At 37.5% G+C, this 22402-nt stretch overlaps 1 protein-coding gene across 2 annotated transcripts in view; it reads right to left on the reverse strand.

Moving 5' to 3' along the window:
* Myt1 (protein kinase, membrane associated tyrosine/threonine 1) overlaps window positions 1-22402 on the reverse strand; it is a 102880-nt gene that overhangs the window by 40802 nt on the left and 39676 nt on the right. For both annotated transcript variants that reach the window (XM_090371414.1, XM_090371415.1), the window contains 3 exons: window positions 17915-18006; window positions 10734-10840; window positions 8039-8142 (listed from right to left, as the gene is read on the reverse strand). In XM_090371414.1, the coding sequence (XP_090227540.1) occupies window positions 8039-8142; window positions 10734-10840; window positions 17915-18006 (303 nt within the window). The remainder of the gene's footprint in view (window positions 1-8038; window positions 8143-10733; window positions 10841-17914; window positions 18007-22402) is intronic.

A 22402-nucleotide genomic window follows, 5' to 3' on the forward strand; every position in this document is an offset into this window, starting at 1 on the left:
AAAATTTGGCCTTGATCCGACTTTTCATTCTAGAGTAATACACAAAATATATTTTCATTTATACAAATAGATTCTGTGGTTGGGAGGGCTGTTGTTGTTGTTGTTTTTGGTTTTTAGGAGCATTAGCAACTAAGGCCATATTGCTCCAGTATATGCGGTGGGCATTCCTTAACCTTTCCGCATCCTCCGTATTTGGTGGTTGGGAGGGCAGGAGAGACTATGATTGATCTTAAAAGTTTTCCAGGGACCAATGAAACAATGCTGAAATTGTGATACTGACTGGACTTTGTCTTATTACGTAGTGTAAACATTCAATACTGTTGCGCACAAATACTGCTGTACAAACTGGAGCAGGGCGGCATTAAGGAGGGCAGGTTGCTGTTATGGATAAAGGAATGGTTAAATGGGAGAAGACAGAGAGTGGTAATAAATGGACATTGCTCTTCATGGCTAATGTTATTAGTGGAGTTCCCCAGGATTATGTGCTAGGCCCATTGTTGTTTTCTATATTTATCAATGATATTGATGAAAGCATATTGGGTTTAGCGTCCGATTGGTGAGCAGAACAAAGGGGTGCTCTTACCAAGAAAGGCTTCAGTTCTGGAAATTGCAGTGTCTGGGGACTAGTCACCTATAAGGAGATCTAATTAGGTATTTAAGAGCAAGCTCAATGCTGATGGGATTATTATTATTAGTAGTAGTAGTAGTGGCATGTGATGCAAGAAAGCAAGTATATGAGCTTATGCAGCATCAGCCAAAAAAAATCACGCCATTCCCTCCAAATGCCCGTCCAGTTCCTCCTTAAATTTATTCAACCTGTCAACTTCCACAACGACAGATGGAAGTTTGTTCCAGCAATTAACCACCCGCTGGCTAAAGGCAAATTTCTGCACATCTATTCTACATCTGTCCTTTCTTAATTTGAATTTATGCCCCCTTAGGTTCATAATCTGAACAAGTGGAAGGATCCCATCAGAATTCAGCATGCTCAACCCATTCAAGGCCTTATATACCTCAATCAGATCACCACGCAGGTGCCTAGTCTCCAGCCACTGCAATTTGCAGAACTTAGGCCTCTCTTGGTAAGAGGATCCCTTCATTCCCCTCACCAATCTTGTTGCCCTTCTCTGTACACGCTCAACTACATCCTTCCTAAAATGAGGCTTCCAGACCTGTACGCAGTACTCAAGGCGTGGCCTGACAATTGCCTTATACAGAGGGACAATCACCTCCTTCTCCCTGCTAGCAAAATTCCTATATATCATTGACAAAACCCCATGACCTGCCCTGGCAGCCTGTCTGCATTGCTCAGAAAACTTCATATCTGACTGCACAATTACTCCCAAGTCTTTTTCATTTTCTACCACCTTAAGTGTAGTACCACACAGTTGGTACGTTTCTCTGGGGTTACTTCTACCCATATGCAGTACTTTGCATTTGTCAAGATTAAACTTCAGTTGCCACATCTTAGCCCATCTGTCCAAATTATCTAGATCCTGTTGCAGTAGCACACTGCCATTACTGTCATTAACAACCCTGCCAACCTTTGTATCATCTGCAAACTTCGACATTAAGCCTGTTATACCTTCATCAATATCATTGATAAATATACAAAACAACAGTGGACCTAACACCGAACCCTGTGGGACACCACTAATAACATTAGTCCACGAAGAGCAGCACCCATTGATTAGCAACCTCTGTCTTCTCCCACTTAACCATCCTTTTATCCATTGTAGCAACTTACCCTTAATACCATCTGCTCCAATTTGTACAATAGTCTTCCATGCGCAACAGTGTCAAAAGCTTTCCTGAAATCCAAATATATGATATCAAAATTATTTTTTGCATCCAGTTCCTTTGTAACCACATCATAATATCCTATCAAATTTGTCAGACAAGACTTTCCCTTAACAAACCCATGCTGTGTCTGAATTATTGCTGCAGTCTTGTCTAGATGATCCTGCAATGCATCTTTAACCAGTGACTCCATTATTTTACCCGGAACAGAAGTTAAACTAACTGGTCTGTAATTATTCGTGTCACCCTTCGATTCCCCTTTGTGAATTGGGGATACATTTGCACATCTCCAGTCCGTGGGAACCTCCCCTGAGTCCAAGGATGCTCTCATAATTATGGCTAAGGGTTTGCTTAGTTGCTTTGCCACCTCCTTTAATATAACTGGATAGATCCCATCCACCCCAGGTGCTTTTCTTATGTTTAACTTCAACAATTTCTCCTCTACTTTGCTTTCAGTTATTACAAAATCATTAAGTATTCTGCTACAATTTGATAACCTTCTGCCATTTTCAAACCTTAATAATTCCTCATGTGTGAATGTAGATGCAAAATACTCATTCAGTTTGTTTGCTATCTGAGCAGGATCATCAACAGTCGAACCATTGATGTCAAGTGGACCAATCAGATTCATCCCCTTCCTTTTAGAGTTTATATAAGTAAAGAAATCCTTGCTCTTTTTCTTAGCATCTTTTGCCAGGGATTTCTCGTAATCTGCCTCTGCCTGCCTAACCTCCTTTGTGACCTGATTTCAGACTAACTTATATCTGCCATAGGCTTCTGAGTCGCTTGATAATTTATATGCATCCCATGCATTTTTCTTCTCTGTTACGAGTCTCATTAGTTCATTAGATAACCATTTAGGCCTAAACCTTGAACAATATTTCTTAATAGGTATGAAACTTTTAGTAGCATCCACAATTAATTCCTTGAATGCTTCCCACTTAGAATTTACTGTTGGTAACATCGTCAGTTGATCCCACTGTACAGAGTTTAAAACCTGTCTCAGACCACTGTACTGACCTTTATGGAAGCAAAAACCCTTTCCTTTACCCCTGATGGTAATTAAATCTTTAAGTAAATCCCACATCAGTACACTGTGATCACTGCCACCTATTGGTTCCTTTATCTGCAAATTCTTAATACACGAATGATCACTGCTGATAACCAGATCAAGAGTATTACTTTCTCTGGTTGCCTCTCGAACATGCTGCTGCAGAAAACAATCATCCAATAAATCCACAAAAGTCTGACTAGTGTGTGAGTGACCAACCCACAAGTTCCAGTCAATATCTGGGAAGTTAAAATCCCCCATTATAAGACATTCCGATTTACTAGCCCACTCTATTTCTCTGTACAAATGTTCATTGTATTCATTCGAGTCATTAGGCCTATAACACACTCCTACTCTTATTTTTGCTTTCGCAGTGCTTATGTCACACCAAACTGACTCAACAGTGCACTGTTCAGTCAGTATCAATTGGATGCACTTCTTTTGATTTTATGTATTTCTTAATTAACAGCATAACACCTCCTCCCTTTCTATCCTGTCTATCCTTTCTGTACACATTGTACTCCCCAAATTCCAGTTCTGCATTCCTTATATCTGTGTGATTCTTCCTTTTGCTTAGACTACACACACGAGGAGGCACAAATTCAAATTGAGGAAGGATAGTTGCAGAATATGTGTGTGGAAGTTGATAGTTTAAATAAATTCAAGGAAGAACTAGACAAACTATTGGAGGGAATGAATAGATGAACTGGGAGATTTTTTTTTTTTTTTGGGTTAATGCTGTATAAGCTTGCTTTTTTGCATAATTTTTTTCTTAAAATTAATTGAATTTTTCTTTCATTTTCTGTGATTAACAGAAGAGAAAAGCAAATATAATTATCTTCTTATCAATTAATTACTAAAATTATAACTTTATAGAACACTTAATAAATTTATAGTTTCATTCTTAAATTTTATCTGTTCAGGTTAATTACAACTGTATATTTATTACTCTTTCCTGTATACGTTTAACTCTCTTTTCTCTCTGTATGTATATATATATATATATATATCATGTGCAAGCAACATCAATTGGTCAAGCCATCCTAAATTTAATTAAAATTGGATAAATAGAAATCTGGCAATTACTATTTCTCTTTTCCATGCAATTGATGAATTTCTTTTTTTTTGATACAAACAGCATGGAAAAGAGAAGTAGTAATTGCCAGATTTCTATTTATCCAATTTTAATTAAATTTAGGATGGCTTGACCAATGTTTCTACTATATGAACCAAATATAATATATCATGAAAATCCAACCATTGAGAGTCCCTCTGTTATATGCAGATGGAGAGACAGTGTGAAGACAATAGGCACTTATTGCAACATCGCGTTCATGAGTGTTATGTAAGACTCACAGTTTTAGGCACACTAATTTTGAATTTGAATTTGAAAGTGTCTGCAATTCTGCCCAGACACGATAGGAGGGAGTATATGATGAGAGCCTTGTCGATCAATTTGGCCCTGGAAAGATTGTGCAAGGCTCAAGGGGTAGAATTTTTTTCAGCCTGGACTGTACTTGTTAACAGGAGAGATTGCTTCTACAGGGATGGGATACACTTAAATAGAAAGGGTGCAAGAATATTTGCTGATGCTATCGAGGCAGTGTTAGGTGGGTCGGAAAACTGCTAGCTTGGGGGGAGACAAAGACCAATAGATTGACAGTAGCCACTGGCAGAGGTGAAAGAGATTCTTGCACTGCTTCTATTAGAATGAGCAGAAGCCTGAAAAACAAGATGCATGGTATTTCAGAGACTGCTGGGAGCCATTGTGGTACAAATAAACACATGGGTTGTGTTAGGGTAGCTAAGAATAGAAACAAGTGCAGGTATACTTGCGTGTACACCAATGCCAGGAGTTTAGTAAATAAATTTGATGAATTTGAGGTATTGCTCAAAACATCGAAGGCAGATATTGTTGAGATATCAGAGACGTGGTGTCACACAGATATAAGGGATGCGGAACTGCAATTTGGGGAGTACAACGTCTACAGAAAGGATAGACAGGATAGGAAAGGGGGAGGTGTTATGCTATTAGTTATGAAACACATAAAAACCAAGGAAGTGAAGCCAGTCGACATCGCTGGACAGTGCAGTGTGGAGTCAGTTTGGTGTGACATAAACATTGGGAGATCAAAATTGAGAGTAGGAGTGTGCTATAGGCCTAATGACTCTGATGAGTATAATAAGGAACTGTACAGGGAAATAGAGTGGGCCAGTAAATCAGAGTGTCTTATAATGGGAGATTTTAATTTCCCAGATATTGACTGGAATTTGGGGGCTGGATACTCACACACTAGCAGGGCTTTTGTGGATTTATTGGATGATTGTTTTCTACATCAGCATGTTCGGGAGGCAACTAGAGGGAGTAATACTCTTGATTTGATTATCAGCAGTGATTCTTCATGCATTAAGAATCTGCAGATAAATGAACCACTAGGTGGCAGTGATCACAGTGTGCTGAAGTGGGATTTACTCAAAGAGGTAACTACCATTAGGGGTAAAGGGAAGGGTTATTGCTTCCGTAAAGGCGACTACGATGGACTGAGACAGTATTTAAATTCTATACAGTGGGACCAACTGATGATGTTACCAACAGCAAATTCAAAATGGGAAGCATTCAAAGAACTTATCTTGGAAGCTACTAGGCTTTACATACCAACTAAGAAATATTGTTCAAGGTTTAGGCCAAAATGGATGTCAGATGAACTAATGAGGCATATGGCAGAGAAGAAAAATGCATGGGATACTTACAAATTAACACATGACACAGAAGCCTATGATAGATACAAGTTGATATGCAACCAAGTTACAAAGGAGGTTAGGCAGGCGAAGGCAGATTACGAGAAATCCTTGGCAAGGGATGCAAAGAAAAACAGCAAAGAGTTCTTTACTTATGTAAACTCTAGAAGGAAAGGGATGAATCAGATTGGTCCACTTGATATTGATGGGTCAAGTGTTGATGATCCTGCTCAGGTGGCTAACAAACTAAATGAATATTTTGCATCGACATTCACACATGAGGAGGTATTCAGCGAGGGGAATGCCAGAGGTGTATTCAACTCTAGCAGTAAGTTACAGAATCTTGAAATAACTGGGAGTAAAGTGGAGGAGAAACTGTTGAAGATAAACACAAGAAAGGCACCCGGGGTGGATGGGATCTATCCAGTTATATTAAAGGAGGCAGCAAAGGAAGTAAGCAAACCCTTAGCCATAATTATGAGAGCTTCCTTGGACTCAGGGGAGGTACCCATAGACTGGAAATGTGCAAATGTGACCCCAATTCACAAAGGAGGATCAAAGGCTGACACAAGTAATTATAGACCTGTGGGCTTAACTTCTGTTCCAGGAAAATTAATGGAGGCACTGGTTAAAGACGCACTGCAGGATCATTTAGACAAGACTTCAGTTATAGCTCAGACACAGCATGGTTTTGTTAAGGGGAAGTCTTGCCTGACCAACTTGATTGGATACTATGATGCAGTCACAAAAGAACTGGATGCAGGGAATAACTTTGATATTATATACTTGGATCTTAGAAAGGCTTTTGATACTGTTGCACATGGAAGACTGCTACACAAATTGGAGCAGTGTGATATTGGAGGCAAATTGCTGCTATGGATAAAGGGGTGGTTGAGGGGGAAAAGACAGAGAGTGGTAATCAATGGACACTGCTCATCGTGGACTGATGTTATTAGTGGAGTCCCTCAGGGCGCAGTGTTGGGTCCATTATTGTTTTCTGTATTTATAAATGATATTGATGATGGTATATCGGGATTAATGTCCAAGTTTGCAGACGATACAAAGGTTGGCAGGGTTGTCAAGGACACTACTGACACTATGCTGCTGCAACAGGATCTGGAAAGGTTGAGCAGATGGGCTGAGAGGTGGCAAATGAAGTTTAACATTGACAAATGTAAAGTACTACACATGGGAAACAGCAACCCCAGAGCAACGTATCAACTCTGTGGTACAACACTGACAGTGGTAGAGAATGAAAGGGACTTGGGGGTGGTTGTGCAGGCAGATATGAAGTTCTCTGAGCAGTGCAGACGGGCTGCAAGAGTAGCTCATGGAGTATTGTCAATGATATACAGGAATTTTTCCAGCAGGGATAAGGAGGTGATTATTCCATTGTATAAGGCGATGTTCAGGCCACACCTAGAGTACTGTATACAGGTCTGTAGGCCTCATTTCAAGAAGGATGTAGAGCTGCTGGAACGAGTACAGAGAAGGGCAACAAGATTAGTGAATGGAACAAAGGGGTGCTCTTACGAAGAAAGGCTTAAGTTTTGCAAATTACAGTGTCTGGAGACTAGGCACCAGCGAGGTGATCTGACAGAGGTGTATAAAGCCTTGAATGGTTTAAGCATGCTCAATGCTGATGGGATTCTTCCTCTAGCTCAGAATAATCACCTGAGAGGGCATAAATTCAAATTGAGGAAAGACAGATGTAGGATAGACGTGCGGAAATTTGTCTTTAGCCAGCGGGTGGTTGGTTGGTGGAACAGACTTCCATCCCTTGTGGTGGAGGTTGATAGCCTAAATAAGTTTAAGGCTCAGCTGGACAGGTATTTTGAACGAACAGAGGGGTGAAGTGGAAGTGGTTTTTTTTTTTTTTTTGGCTGATGCTGCATAAGCTTGCTTTCTTGCATCAAATACCTCTACTAATGCTAATGCTAATGATGTGGTTACTAACATATATTGTTATGTGTGCCTAAAACTGTGGCCTTATGCATGCAATTGGTTTACAATTTTTTAGTCTCTCTTCAGATTATAACTAGCCTGAAACTGTACATAGTATAACAGAAAAAATTCTCTACAACAGCTCTTTATGTAATCATTTATTATCAATTTACTAAGAATATCATTAAATACATTAGTTTTAAAGAAATATGTTTTCTGAAGCAATTTTCTAAAAAAATTCTTAGTAATTTTCTAGGTGCAAATATCATACTCCCAGCTTTAATATTTATCCATCCTTAAAATCATAATAAATCTGTTTCTGAATTAAAATAAAAATAAACAAGCTTGTTGAAGTTTTCACACATACATTTATAAAGCCTTGTAAATTGCAATCAATGTTTCTGAATTAATTAAAAGAAAAAACACAAATTCTACAAAAATCTTATAAGATTTTTGTAAATTCTTTATTTCTGCTAAGAAAGTGTCATTTATTCTATTCCCTACCTTCTGAATAACAGGTAATGATAAAAGATCATTTATAGGTGGCCTTTTTCTATAATCTGGATGCATCATGAAACATATAATCTGGGCTAGCTCAGGACTCAGACCTATTAGTTTAAAAGAAAAAACATAAAAACATTAAGCTGAAATTCTAAATTGCTGGTATGCTATTTTTTATACTAAAACGTATTTAGAAATCATAACATCAGATATAGCTTAAGTTTCATATGCATATTAAGCAAATATATAAAAAGAGTCAAAAAGGCCTCATTTTAAATGAATAATCATTAACAATGCAAAATATGTTAAAGTTTTAATTAGCTATAGAATACCACAGTACTGCTGTAGTCTTCTCTATGTTATCTACAAAGCTGCCGAGGAATTGGATGATTAGGTCTGGACAGATGAGTATGGTTTCATTTAGTTGGGTATATAAATTTTCAGACTTCTTGAATATGGCCGATCTCTGTGAGATCGGCCACAATCGCAATCTCTGTGAGATCCATGCGACTGCTCTACATTCATGAAAAGTTGGAATCTGCAATTTCATGAAGGAAACTGTACATTAGTATTAGTAACGGCCGCATGGTGCAAGAAAGCCTATGGCTTATGCTGCACCAGCCATAAATCATGAATACGATTGTATTCATGATTTATTATGAGCTCCTCTGACCTGATGGTGGTAATGCAGCATGAACAAGAACATATAATCGCTGTCCTTCCAACACCGAGTGGAAAAGACCCGAGTTTGAATCTACTCAATGACACATTACTTTCCTTAACAAGATAAAACAGTGAGTATTACACTGTAGTTGCATAAATATTTGTGAAAACATTAGAAATTACCAGTTGAACTAACTAAAACAGAAATACAATTTTTTTATTGAACTAGTTTCAATAAAAAAAATATATATATATGATTTCTTACACCTCTGTAAGTAGATCCTTACTATACTTGGAATCAATGTTTCATGAGCAGCCAATTTCAAAAGGAATATGGTCCCCAAGAAATTCAGACCTTAATCCACTATGAGATTTTTAAAGGATACTGTGCACTTAAATCATCCTCATTCACTGGAAGAGCTACAGGTTGAAGTTCAGCACATAGTAGATGCCATAATAACAGTCACATTACAATGTGTGTTCTGTACAGTGTTGCCATTTTAGCGGTTTTCCCGCTAGATTTAGCGGAATTGCTTCAGGTTTAGCGGATAAAAATATGAAATAGCGGATAGCGGATTTTTTAGCGGGAAGAGTATAAATGTTTAGCATTTTATGTATTTTGGCAATGTAACATTTAAATTGAGAAATATTAATTTAAGAAATATTAAATTAATTGTTCAATCAATTATTTAATTAACACTAAAAATAATTCATAATTGAAATAGTAGGGATATCATATTTCATAGTTTTTTTTTTATAAAGTGAAGAATCGGTTTTATATTATTCTGGATTTCCCTGAGGAGAACCCCAACAATTTTACGTAGTTACGCTCGCGGTCAAACGACCTGATCGTTGGGTCATAGCTTTAAATTGTTGAATCAAATCTAAAAATGTGGAAAAAATTCTAATGACGCCTTTTTTTTGAAACCGCAAAGGAATGGCATTGGATAATTTTTCTTCGTCGTATTTGTTTGGCTTCCAAGAAATGCGATCCGAATTACCGACATCTCTTTCAACGTTTCTAATAACCACAGAGCAATAAGGAATAATTATTTCTAATAACCACAGAGCAATAGGTAATAATTATTTCTAATAACCACAGTGTAATAATATCTTAGTATAGTCAGTCCTCGTATAGCACGATAGTTGTATTCCTAGAAATCCTCGTGCAATATAAACAACAGGCCCTATGGGAAAAATTGGGTTAGGTGCCGACCACCCAAGATTGAACACACATTTGTAACCAAAACATTACCAAACACAATAAATAATCGTAATAAAATACGTAAGTATTTTATTACGATTATTACGTATTTTTTTATTACGTAAAGGTCGTAATAAAATATTGCTAATGCTTTTGCTTCTATCGTAAGCAAACTTGTTTTTTGTTTGATTTTATATAAAAACAGATGACAGCCGTTCCATCTCTTCCAATTCTTTGTGTCTTAATCTAATGGATTTTAATTACACTTTTAGTTGTTCCCGCTATGAAAGTTGTTTTTATTTTCTCCGCATTCTTTGTAATTCTCGGCGTTGCCTCATTTAGGCCTGTAGCACGTGCAATATCACGTGGTCTTTCATTTCGCTCAAAGCTCAAAACAAATGAAAATTTTAAAAATTTGGCGGGTCAAGTGCTAAAAATAGCGGATTTTGAGTATGCGGCTAGCGGGAAATATTATTAAGAGTTGGCAACACTGGTTCTGTAATGTGATTCACTATACATATATATGAGGAACACAATGGCCACTACTTTCTACAATTTTTGTAATGTACATAAACTAACATTGTCAGTTTCCTCCAGAGGTCATATTTTGTTTTGCACACATTATATAAACTCCTGTGCATTATTGTTATAAATTAAATCATCATTTAAAAATGATCATGTTACCATTATCATTGACTTTGTGTGTTAATAATATGACTACAGTCATATTATTAACACACAAAGTTCATGTTCAAAGGAATAGATCTCTCTCTCTCTCTCTCTCTCTCTCTCTCTCTCTCTCTCTCTCTCTCTAACATAAACAAAACTCACATCTAAGAAATTCTTGTGGAATTCTTCCTTGTCTAAGTTGATGCCATCCATGATCCCCACGAGGCAGATCCAAGTCACATGCTAATTCCAAAATGGTGATACCTAAACTGGATTTTAAAAAATAACAATTAAAGCATAATGAAAAATAGGAAAATATACTTATGAAAAAACTCAACAAACTTTTGAAAATAAAATAATAATTCAACTAGAAATAACTATCCATGATTAAAAGAGCTAAACAATTAAAGTTCTTTTATATCTTTAATTTTTTAGTTGTGACATAACAAGAATCATCTTTAAATTTGCACTGCCTGCACCAATATTAATTCATATGATCACAAACAAAATTTTAAAGAATATGCCAGTAAACACAAAAGAAGAAAAACCTAAAAAAGAACATACGAGAAAGCCACAATTCAGATGCCACTTGCAGAAGTGGTCACAGTATTTCCTCCAAACTTTCTTACTTTTTTGGTTTTCTTCTTAAGTGGGTGTCTGCATTTGACCACTGGATTAGTGGAGTGGGGGGTTTCCTAACATGTTTCCAACAGCAGTTGTGCGATACTTCAAACACAAGACCACACTGCTGTGCTTTTGCAGTTGGGTGTAGGTTTCTGCTTATTTATCTTTGAAAGTTTCTATTTTTAATTTTTGCTCGAATGTTGGTGGCAGTTGTTATCTCTTAAGCATTACTAGTTGCAGTTTGGAACTATCTCTTTAACATGATATAACTGTGTTTTAAATTTGCAAGTCATTACTTGATCACAAAATATTTTATTTTTCAACTTTTATTATACTAGATGTTGTGCTGATATCAAGATATTTATAAAAAAGCTGAATATGCATTTTATTATTTTTAAAGTTAGAAATTCAATTTCTCAATTTGTAATTAAAACATTCTACTATTATAACTCAAAGCTTTAAACAAAAAAAAAAAAAAGCATATATAAAATATAGCTTATTAAACTTCCTATTTGCAATTTTATATATATTATTTTAAATAAAAGTGTTAATTAGCCAGCTGAATGTTATTTGTTCTTTAAATTAAAACAACAAATATCAATAACAAGAAATCAAGTCGGCTACAGATTTTATGAACTTCCAAAGAGAATAAGGAAACACACAGAGAATGATGGTACACAATCATAATGAATTTGAGAACAATGATTTTTGAACTGATATAATGTAAATCTCAAACCTCTGTGAGAAAGAAGCAGAACCATACGAGGGGTTTGAGTATGAAAAGGAAGTGGTACAGTGTTAAAAATCACTGTAACATCTTTTTTTTAATTACAGGTTCTGAAGTGAACAAAGTTGTGTGAATGAGGAAAGATGGACAAAATCAGTCACTGTGCAGTCATCCAATATTTATTGAGTAAAAATGGACTAACACCAAAGACAACTCCTGAGGATATGGTTACAACACTGAGGGAGGATATTCTTTCCTATTCCATGGTTAAGAAGTGGGCAGCAAAATTTAAGCAAGGGAGGGAGAATGTGGAAGATGAGCCACCCTGTGGAATACCTACAACATCCATCACTTTAGAAGTTGTTGACAATGTGCATGAACTGGTGACGAGTGCTTGACAAGTGATAGTTTGGTACGTTGTCAGCATCTCGGGCATCTCATCTGAAAGTGTGTGTGCCACATAATAACAGAGGGTCTTGCTATGATAAAGGTGGCAGCATGATGGTTCCCAAAGTTGACAGCACATCAAAAATGCACAAGAGTTGTCAAGCCAAGTGAACATTTGGATCATTTTCGAGCAGATCCGGGAAATTGAAATCTTGCAAGGTCTACAACTATGGATTAGATGTGGGTCCATCACTTTCACTCAGAGACAAAGTAGCAGTCCAAACATTGGAAACACAACTTTTCTCCCCTTCCAAAGAAAATCAAGTGGATTCCTTCTGCTGGCAAGGTGATGACACTGGTTTTTTGGGATGCTGATGGAGTGCTGACAGTGGATTACTTTCAGAAAGGCCAGACAGCCACAGGGGCATATTACATAGACCTTGTGAAGCATTTGCATGGAAACATCAAAGACAATGCTGAGGAAAACTCAGCAAAGGAGCCCTGTTCCACAAAGAAAATGCACCTGCTCACAGGTCTGTCATTTCCATGGCTGCATGAGTGCAGCTTTGAAATCTTGGACCCTCCCCTATATTCATCAGATCTGGTACCATCAGACTTTCATCTATTCCCTAATTTGAAAAATTATCTGGCTGGCATCCATTTTCCCACAAGGGAAAATGGATACACTACAGCAGTGATATCACTGCTGCAGTGTATGCATCCCTGAATATCCAAGAGAAAACCGTTCTTCACAGCTGGAATCAATGCATTGCAGCATTAGTGGCAAAAGTGTACTGACTCCAAAGGTGGCCATGTTGAAAAGTAATATGTTACCAGACTCCTCAAATAAACTCTTCATATCCAGTTCATGGCAATGTATCCTTGCCATGAACTTTTCAACTGCCCCTCATATCAATGGAAAGGAAACCATGTATAAACAAAAGCACATTCAAAAAAAATCCTAAGTGCTGGGGATTCCAATCAAGCCAGTCTTCCTACAGGACCCAATGTCATGCTGAGGTACTGTTAATCTAACAGCCTAATTGGCCTTTGACAAATTAACATGTGATAATCACATGCTGTTCATTGATTACAGCCACTGTCTCTTTTCTGTGAATATACTACAGATGAAACTCTTCTGCAGGAAAACCGGTATAATAAAAGCTCTAAACTTAAGAAAGAAAGCAAATAACTAGTACTCTCATGACTAGTATTCAAAATGTCAGATAATTCAAAGTTCTTAAGATCGCCCAACCAACAAATTATGATTTTGCATGCTTTTAGTATGTCTATTTTGAAACACTTAACTTTTAATTCAAATGCAATATTCAGTTCCATGGATAGTTAAATAAACCCTACATTATATACACCTGCCAACTGCATCAAGCTTATAGTATCTGTGATGTACTGAATGAGTCTATGCTTTCTATAATTTTTTTTTATACTTTCTTCATTGGCAATCCTTGTCCTCCACTCAGGTGCTTAGGGAAATTTCTGGTGTAAAGGCTACTTAGGTCATAATGCGAGGTTTTTAATGTTTTTCTTTTTTCTTATATATATATATATATATATATACAGAATGGTTTTTCATGTTTTCAATTTCTTGGGATTCCGATAGCAAATCCCTCCTATCTGAAATGACATTGAAATTTCGTTTTTTACTTTATTTTGTATTTTTAATCCCTCTCTAAAAGTGCCTTAATATTTGTGTTAAAGTTATACTGCAATTTATTTATTGTGCTTTAATGTTATTTCATATCTTTTCATTGTCAAGCTCTCTTCAAGCGAAGCTTGAAGTCGGTCAATGTATCCTTGCCATCAATATGGCAAAATAAAGGGAAGTTCTTGCTGAATACAGTATGCTGAGTGAAACTAGTAGGTTTCGGTAATTATTCTGAGGAATTCTAGAATTTTCTGCTCATGCAAGATGAGAAGAGCTGAAGAAGAAATACTGTCATTATGCTAGAGGTAAATTTACAGAAGAAAAAGACTGCTACTGACATTTAGGAAGAAAATGATTGTGCTTAATCTTGAAATCTGCTTGGAAAACCATTAAGAGTGGAGCTGTTGGCAATATCCGATCCATCATGCACTGTAGTAAAGTGATCTGACATTGTTGATCCTTCAATCAAGAATCTCTAACCTACAGCCTGAAATGTACCCCAACACTTCTCTTTTGAATATAATACTGAGGAGTTCAGCTGTGATAAAACTATCTAAAACAAAGTATATGAAATTGAGATAGAGATTATTTTATCTTCTGGACACTTGAGTGATAACTGTAATCAAAACTGATAATTTTAAACCAGAGCCTGATTCAACTTTAGGAGAAAAAACAATAAAATGGAAGAAATATAATTAAACAATAAAGTAGCAAAAATCGTAATATAAGTGTATATAGCCTTGGTCAATGATTCTTAAAATAGCTGTAAAGTACAGCACCTCACATATAATTTTCACACAGCTCTTTTCTCAAATAGGTATGAAGGCTGTTCAATAAAGAATGATCATAATTTTTCATGAACAATCGTACTGCTTGCTATTTCAAGCTGAGCTGCAGAATTTAAGACAAAACCAAGCTGAATCACAAGGAAAAGGAGGTGATTGTCCCTCTGTATAAGGCAATGGTCAGGCCACAGCTTGAGTACTGCATACAGGTCTGGAGGCCTCATTTTAGGAAGAATGAAGATTTGCTTGAGCATGTACAGAGAAGGGCAACAAGATTGGTGAGGGAAATAAAGGGCTCCTCTTGCCAAGAGAGGATTAAGTTCTGCAAATTGCAATGGCTGGAGACTAGGCACCTGCATGGTGATCTGATTGAGTTGTATAAGGCCTCGAACTGGTTGAGCACGCTGAATTCTAATGGGATTCTTCCACTTGTTCAGATTACAAACCTCAGGGGGCATAAATTCAAATTAAGGAAAGACAGATGTAGAATAGATGTGCGGAAATTTGCCTTTAGCCAACAGGTGGTTAATTGCTGGAACAAACTTCCATCTGTCATTGTGGAAGTTGATAGGTTAAATAAATTTAAGGAGGAACTGGACAAACATACTGTTGCACATGGAAGACTGCTGCACAAATTGGAGCAGTGTGGCATTGGAGGCAAATTGCTGCTATGGATAAAGGGGTAGTTGAGGGAGAGAAGACAGAGAGTGGTAATCAATGGACACTGCTCATCGTGGACTAATGTTATCAGTGGAGTCCCTCAGTGTTGGGTGCATTATTGTTTTCTGTATTTATAAATGATATTGATGATGGTATATCAAGTTTAATGTCCAAGTTTGCAGACGATATGAAGGTTGGCAGGGTTGTCAAGGACACTACTGACACAAAGCTGCTGAAACAGGATCTGGAAAGGTTGAGCAGATGGGCTGAGAGGTGGCAAATGAAGTTTAACATTGAAAAATGTAAAGTACTACATATGGAAACAGCAACCCCAGAGCAACGTATCAACTCTGTGGTACTACACTGACAGCGGTAGAGAATGAAAGGGACCTGGGGATGGTTGTGTAGGCAGATATGAAGTTCTCTGAGCAGTGCAGACGGGCTGCAAGAGTAGCTCATGGTGTATTGTCAATGATATATAGGAATTTTTCTAGCAGGGATAAAGAGGTGATTATTCCCTTGTATAAGGCAATGGTCAGGCCACACCTAGAGTACTGTATACAGGTCTGGAGGCCTCATTTCAAGAAGGATGTAGAGCTGCTGGAACGAGTACAGAGAAGGGCAACAAGATTAGTGAATGGAACAAAGGGGTGCTCTTACGAAGAAAGGCTTAAGTTTTGCAAATTACAGTGTCTGGAGACTAGGCACCAGCGAGGTGATCTGATAGAGGTGTATAAAGCCTTGAATGGTTTGAGCATGCTCAATGCTGATGGGATTCTTCCTCTTGCTCAGAATAATCACCCGAGAGGACATAAATTCAAATTGAGGAAAGACAGATGTAGGATAGACGTGCAGAAATTTGCCTTTAGCCAGCGGGTGGTTGGTTGGTGGAACAGACTTCCATCCCTTGTGGAAGTTGATAGCCTAAATAAGTTTAAGGCTCAGCTGGACAGGTATTTCGAACGAACAGAGGGGTGAAGTGGAAGTGGTTTTTTTTTTTTTTTTTTTTTGCTGATGCTACATAAGCTTGCTTTCTTGCATCAAATGCCTCTACTAATGCTAATGCTAACATTTAGAGGGAATGGTTGTGTGAAATTTTTTTTTTTTTTTTTGGCTGATGCTGCATAAGCTCATACACTTGCTTTCTTGCATTACATGCCACTACTACTATTACTACACAACAACTGTGTGGCTGACTTGCATGCAGTGTGACCTTGGCAGTTAGTCAAGTTTATGCTTGTTCAGTTCTCCTTACATAACAATGGATGTAACATACGAGGAACAGTATGCTGCTCTCAAGAAAACATCAGCTGAAGTGTATGAAATATTAAGAGGCGTATTGTGATTACGCTTCCATTAGCAGAGCTTGTAGGTGATTCAGAATATTTAAAGATGGACATGATTCAATCACAACAATTGGAGGCACTGGAGCTCCAGCCACTGCTGTCACCAGAGAAACCATAAACAGTGCTTCTCTAATCGTGAGAGAAGATTGCCACATAACAGTAAGGAAACTGGCAGAGATGTTGAGAATATCAGTAGGAAGCAAGCAAGCATAGTATTCTCCATGACCATTTGCATATGACTAGTTTGTGCAAGCTGGGTTCCAAGACTACTCACACCTAAGAAACAGCAAGTTTGCACAGAGCTGCAACAGATGGCAAGGTTCTGCACAAGGCAATAATAGTGGATGAGACAGGGCCTCATCATTTTGACCCATAGAGTAAGCAACAAAACTTTGTTTGGAAGTCCATGTCATTGCCAACATCAAAGGAAGCAAAATTTGTGGCTCCTGCAGGAAAGGTTATGGTCATCTTCTTTTTCTGACATTCAAGGAATGGTTTACCAGCATATTGTGTTATGTCATATGACTGTTATGGGACCTTACTACAGAACTGCACTGCTCACTTTGTGGGATCACATTCATCAAAAATGACCACACCTGCACACAGATGGATGGATACTACATCACAACAATGGGAAACCTCACATTGCTCATACTGTCATTGAGTGCTTCCTGTGTTCCTCTTCTGCCCTACAGCCCTGACCCTGCACCCTGTGATTTTTATTTTTATATTTTTATTTCCAAAGTTAATGAAGCAGTTGTCAGGAAAATGATTCCAGTCGTCAGAAGAAGTTGTAAAGATATAGGAGGTAATTCTCAAACGCATGTCAAAAAATGGCTTTCACCATGTTTTTGAATGGCAGAAATGTAGTAAGTGCATTTCATCAAATGGGGAATATTTTGTAAAGGACCATCAAAATATGGATAATTAATAAAGGTATACTGTGAAAAAAAAAATTATGATCATTCTTTATTGAACAGCTCTTGATTATTATTATTATTTTTTTTTTTAAATAAAATCTGAATAATTCAGTCTGTCAGAATAATAATAATCTCTCTCTCTCTCTCTCTCTCTCTCTCTCTCTCTCTCTCTCTCTCTCTCTCTCTCTCTCTCTCTCTCTCTCTCTCTCTCTCTCTCTCAGCAAGACAAACCTGAAGACATCAGCTGCTTTGGAAAATCTTCCTTCCATTAATTCTGGTGCTAGATATTTTGGATCTCCTTCTTGTGCATCAGATAAATCCCCCTGGAATTAGAATTATATGGATTTATAAGCACCAGTTATTATTTCCCTTAAAATGAGATTTTACTTTAATTTGAAATATAACATGTATGAAAAGTCTAGACTTATTCTTCCATGTTCAAAAGTTATATGTCTTTAATTTTTTTTTTCTTTCTTTCTTTAATTCTGATAACAGTAGTCATCACTTGGATTGCCAGACTTTTTTTTTAGCAAACTTAGTATAAACATTTTATTTTTTAAAGTTAATAAAACAATAACTTTACACCGTAAATCAATACCTAATTCTTTTGTTTACGCTAATATCCAAGTCTAATTCATCTCTAATTTAAAAGATCAGCATGTTATTACTTCATAATTTTTATATTCCATTTTTATATACACAGAATAATGCTGTCAATAGAAATTACAAGGCCATCAATATAAAGGCATAATAATTTTGATATATGAAGCTACACACACTTTAAAATGGCCCACAGATTTTCACCATAATTTCTAAAACTACTTTGTGTGTGTGTGTTTGTGTGTGCGCCCGCACGCATACACACACACAATAAACAAACAAAAAAAACCCTTGTTCTTTTGACTTCATTTAATTCCTATGCAACTTTAGAAAATTTTTCCATAAAGGCTGATATGTAAAATTACATATATACTTTGAGAAAATTGGAATAAAAGAAAAGATATCAAACTGAAAGCAAAACTAAAAATTAACTTGTAGTGTGTATTGCCACTATTCACATAAAAGAGCTATTAAGAACACGAGCACTATGTTCAATGGATACACCTCCATACTGCCCGATAAAAAAAAGACCAATACAGTGGGGGAAACAGATGGTAACTAACTTGCCTAATATAGAACTGCCGACCGGGCTAGCCGAGTGGGTAAAGTACCTGCCCGGCAACCCAAAGGTCGTGGGTTCGATTCCCGCCTCGGGCTTGGATCAAAGTACTGCAAAAACCTTGGGAGGTGCAATATGGCCACAGAAGCCGATGCGCCAACAACTACCAAATCAAAAAAAAAAAAAAAAAAAATATAGAACTATTTTGAACTGAAAATATGATTCAAGGATAGCAGACCTGTCGTATGGAGTACCAACTGTTAGCATTAGCATCAGTAGAGGCAGATGATGCAAGGAAGCAAACTTATATAGTATCAGCTAAAAAAAAAAATTGCACTGATCCATTCAATCCAGATGTTTGTCTAGTTCTTCTTGAATTCATTTAAGCTATCGACTTCCACATAAGATGGAAGTTTGTTCCAGCAATCAACTACCTGCTGGCTAAAGGCAAACTTCCACACATCTATTTTACAACTGTCTTTCCTTAGTTTGAATCTATGCTTCCTCAGGTTTGTAATCTGAGCAAGAGGAAGAATCTGATCAGCATTGAGCCTACTCAATCCATTCAAGGCCTTATACACCTCAATCATATCGCCTTGCAGGTGCCTAGTCTCCAGAAGCTGCAATTTGTAAAACTTAAGCCTTTCTTCATAAGAGCATCCCTTTGTTCCCTTCACCAGTCTTGTTGCCCTTCTCTGTACTCGTTCTAGCAACTCTACATCCTTCCTAAAATGAGGCTTCCAGACCTGCACGCAGTACTGAAGGTGTGGCCTGACCATTGCCTTATACAAGGGGATAATCACCTCCTTATCCCTGCTCACAAAATTCATGTATATCATTGACAAGACCTCTGGCAGCTTGTCTGCACTGCTCGGAAAACTTCATATCTGACTGCACAATTATCCCCAGGTCTCTTTCATTCTCCACTGCCCTGAGTGTAACACCACATAGTCGGTATATTTCTCTGGGGTTCTGCTATCGATATGCAGTACTTTGCATTCGTCAATGTTAAACTTCAGTTGCCACTTCTCAGCCCATCTACCCAACTTTTCCAGATCCTGTGGAAACAGCATACTATCATTACTGTTATTAACAACCCAGCCAACTTTGTATCATCTGCAAACTTTGACATTAAGCTTGATATTGATATACCTTCATCAATATTATTAATAGCCATAAAAAATTTCCCTATTACCCTGAGAGAGGTAGAAAGGAATCACCAAGAAAGAGAAGAATGATGATATCCAGCTCAGGACCCTGGGTGTGCCAAGCCCATACTCACCAGATGTGAGCCCCTGGGGGGTAATATCATTGATAAATATACAAAACAACAATGGGCCCAACAGCAAACACTGAGGGACACCACTAATAACATCAGTCCACGTAGAGCAGTACCCATTGATTACCACTCTCTGTCTTCGCCCACCTAACATTGCCTCGATAGCATCAGCAAATATATTTGCACCCCTTCTGTTTAAGTGTATCCCATTCCTTTTAACAAGCTCCTGTTAACAAGCACAGACCACGCTGAAAAAAATTCTACCCCATGAGTCCTGCACAATCTCTCCAGTGCCAAATTGATTGATAGGGCTGTCATCATATACTTCCTCCTATTGTGTCCGGGCAGGATTGCAGATGCTTTCAAATTTAACCCTAACTCATGACTTTTTTTCAGCATTGACCTGTACTTGCTTAGTAAATTTGCAGATCTCCTACACTTAATGTCATTAGTGCTAACGTATACAATGATATCACCTTCTGTGCCCTTAAAAGATGATATCTACTCTACAATGTCATCAACTTTTGCCCCTGGTCCTATTCCACCTATCCTTTTTGCACAATATATTTCCCATTTCCCTGACAATTGAGTCACCAACAATAACTAGCTCCTGTGAGAGCAGCACATTCTGCCCTGAAGGTTGCCACTGTGTTGCCTGGTGCATAAGAATGTGCTCTGGCATTGAGTTGGGCAGCTGAGAATTTGATGGGTCCCCATTTTAATTCCTTCGAGGGCATCTACCTGACTTTTCAAGCTCTCATAGACGCCACGAGAATGCTGAGTTAGCACCTAATTTCTTCACATTCTCTGCACCTAGCACACACACAAAGACATCCTCCATGGCTAGATCATGTCCTGTTCGAGAGAGAGATCTGCAAACACGTCGCATTTTGCACATTTTTTTAGACTGTGATGTGTTTGGAGAATCATCTCCTACGGTTCTCCCGAGTACAACAGCACTTTCGCTACTTTGTGCAAGTTGCTTTGCTGCTCTAGTCTGGAGCATGATTTCTGTTTAAATACAATTTAGTTAATTAACAATAAAAATTAAAAGGATTTATAAATTTAATTGATTAATTGCCAATATACTAAGCTAACAGATTCTTACTACAGTGCTACATATTACGCTATCTAGTTTTACGTTATGCCTTATGCTATCAAGTTCTAGATATATGTAATGCTATTCCGTATCGATACTACACAATGGCGGCAGGTTTCGAACGTTACAAGTTTTAATATGCCAATTTAGTCAATAAAATGATAAAAATTTAAGAAAAACTTCTCTATTTGCTGGAGCCGTAAAAACTTCACCTACACTGAGCTAATCTTGTTCCCACCCACTGTTGACAAGCAGAGTGCTAGTGATAAGAGTCAGTTCATGACAGTAGTCAGCTAACATTGTAAAGGAGCAGGTTATTTGCTGATTGCCGTGTTGGAAAGTGTCAGTGGTAAGGGCAGCTTCTTGATACAGATGAGTTGATTAAAATTGAGGAGAAAACCAGGTGTTATTTTATTTTTGAAGATACTGAAATAAAATATATAAATTCATCCACTGGTTACTATTAATCATCAATTTGGGAACAATCAGATGAAAAATGCTTCTTAGAAATCTATGCTATATTGGTTGCTTGGGAACATGGCCATAATTAAAATTATGGCCATGTTCCCAAGACTTATCTTGCAGAAACATTTGTTTACCCTGAAATTTCCAGTTGCCCTGATGCACTGTCTAAGATGATGATATGGTTCATTGGCCAACAGAGTTTGTTATATTGTCATATCATTTCAAAATGGGGAGAATGGGAGACATAAATGATCTGGTGTAATTACCCGATGCCAGAAATAGTTTATTACAAAATATCTAGTAATTGTGACTACTTATCAATGAAATTTTTAATGTAAGGGATCACTAAACAAGAAAATAATGGGGAGAATGGAGTTCTTAGGTCAGAATTCTGTTAGATGGCTTTTTTTAAGGATGAAATTGATAGGGTTATTTATTTTGTTATTTTGGTTTTTTTTAGGAGCATTAGCAACTAAGGCCATATTGCTCCGGGATATGCGGTGGTCATTCCCTGAATGACCTTTCCGCATCCTCCGTATTTGGTGGTGACGGGCTCGAACCCCGGTCTAATCAAGAAGCGTGTGCTACGCACTGCTGCTCCTTCCCACCTGGCTACGGAGGCGCCGAAATTGATAGGGTAGTTGTAGTTGTTTCTTTTAAGGTGCTCTTCAAAGATCTGTACAAATTTAGAATGTTGTAGTTATAAATGATAACTAT

This window comes from Mastigoproctus giganteus, chromosome 4, assembly GCF_048544385.1.
Source record: "Mastigoproctus giganteus isolate SK-2022 chromosome 4, ASM4854438v1, whole genome shotgun sequence".
NCBI lineage: Eukaryota > Metazoa > Arthropoda > Arachnida > Uropygi > Thelyphonidae > Mastigoproctus > Mastigoproctus giganteus.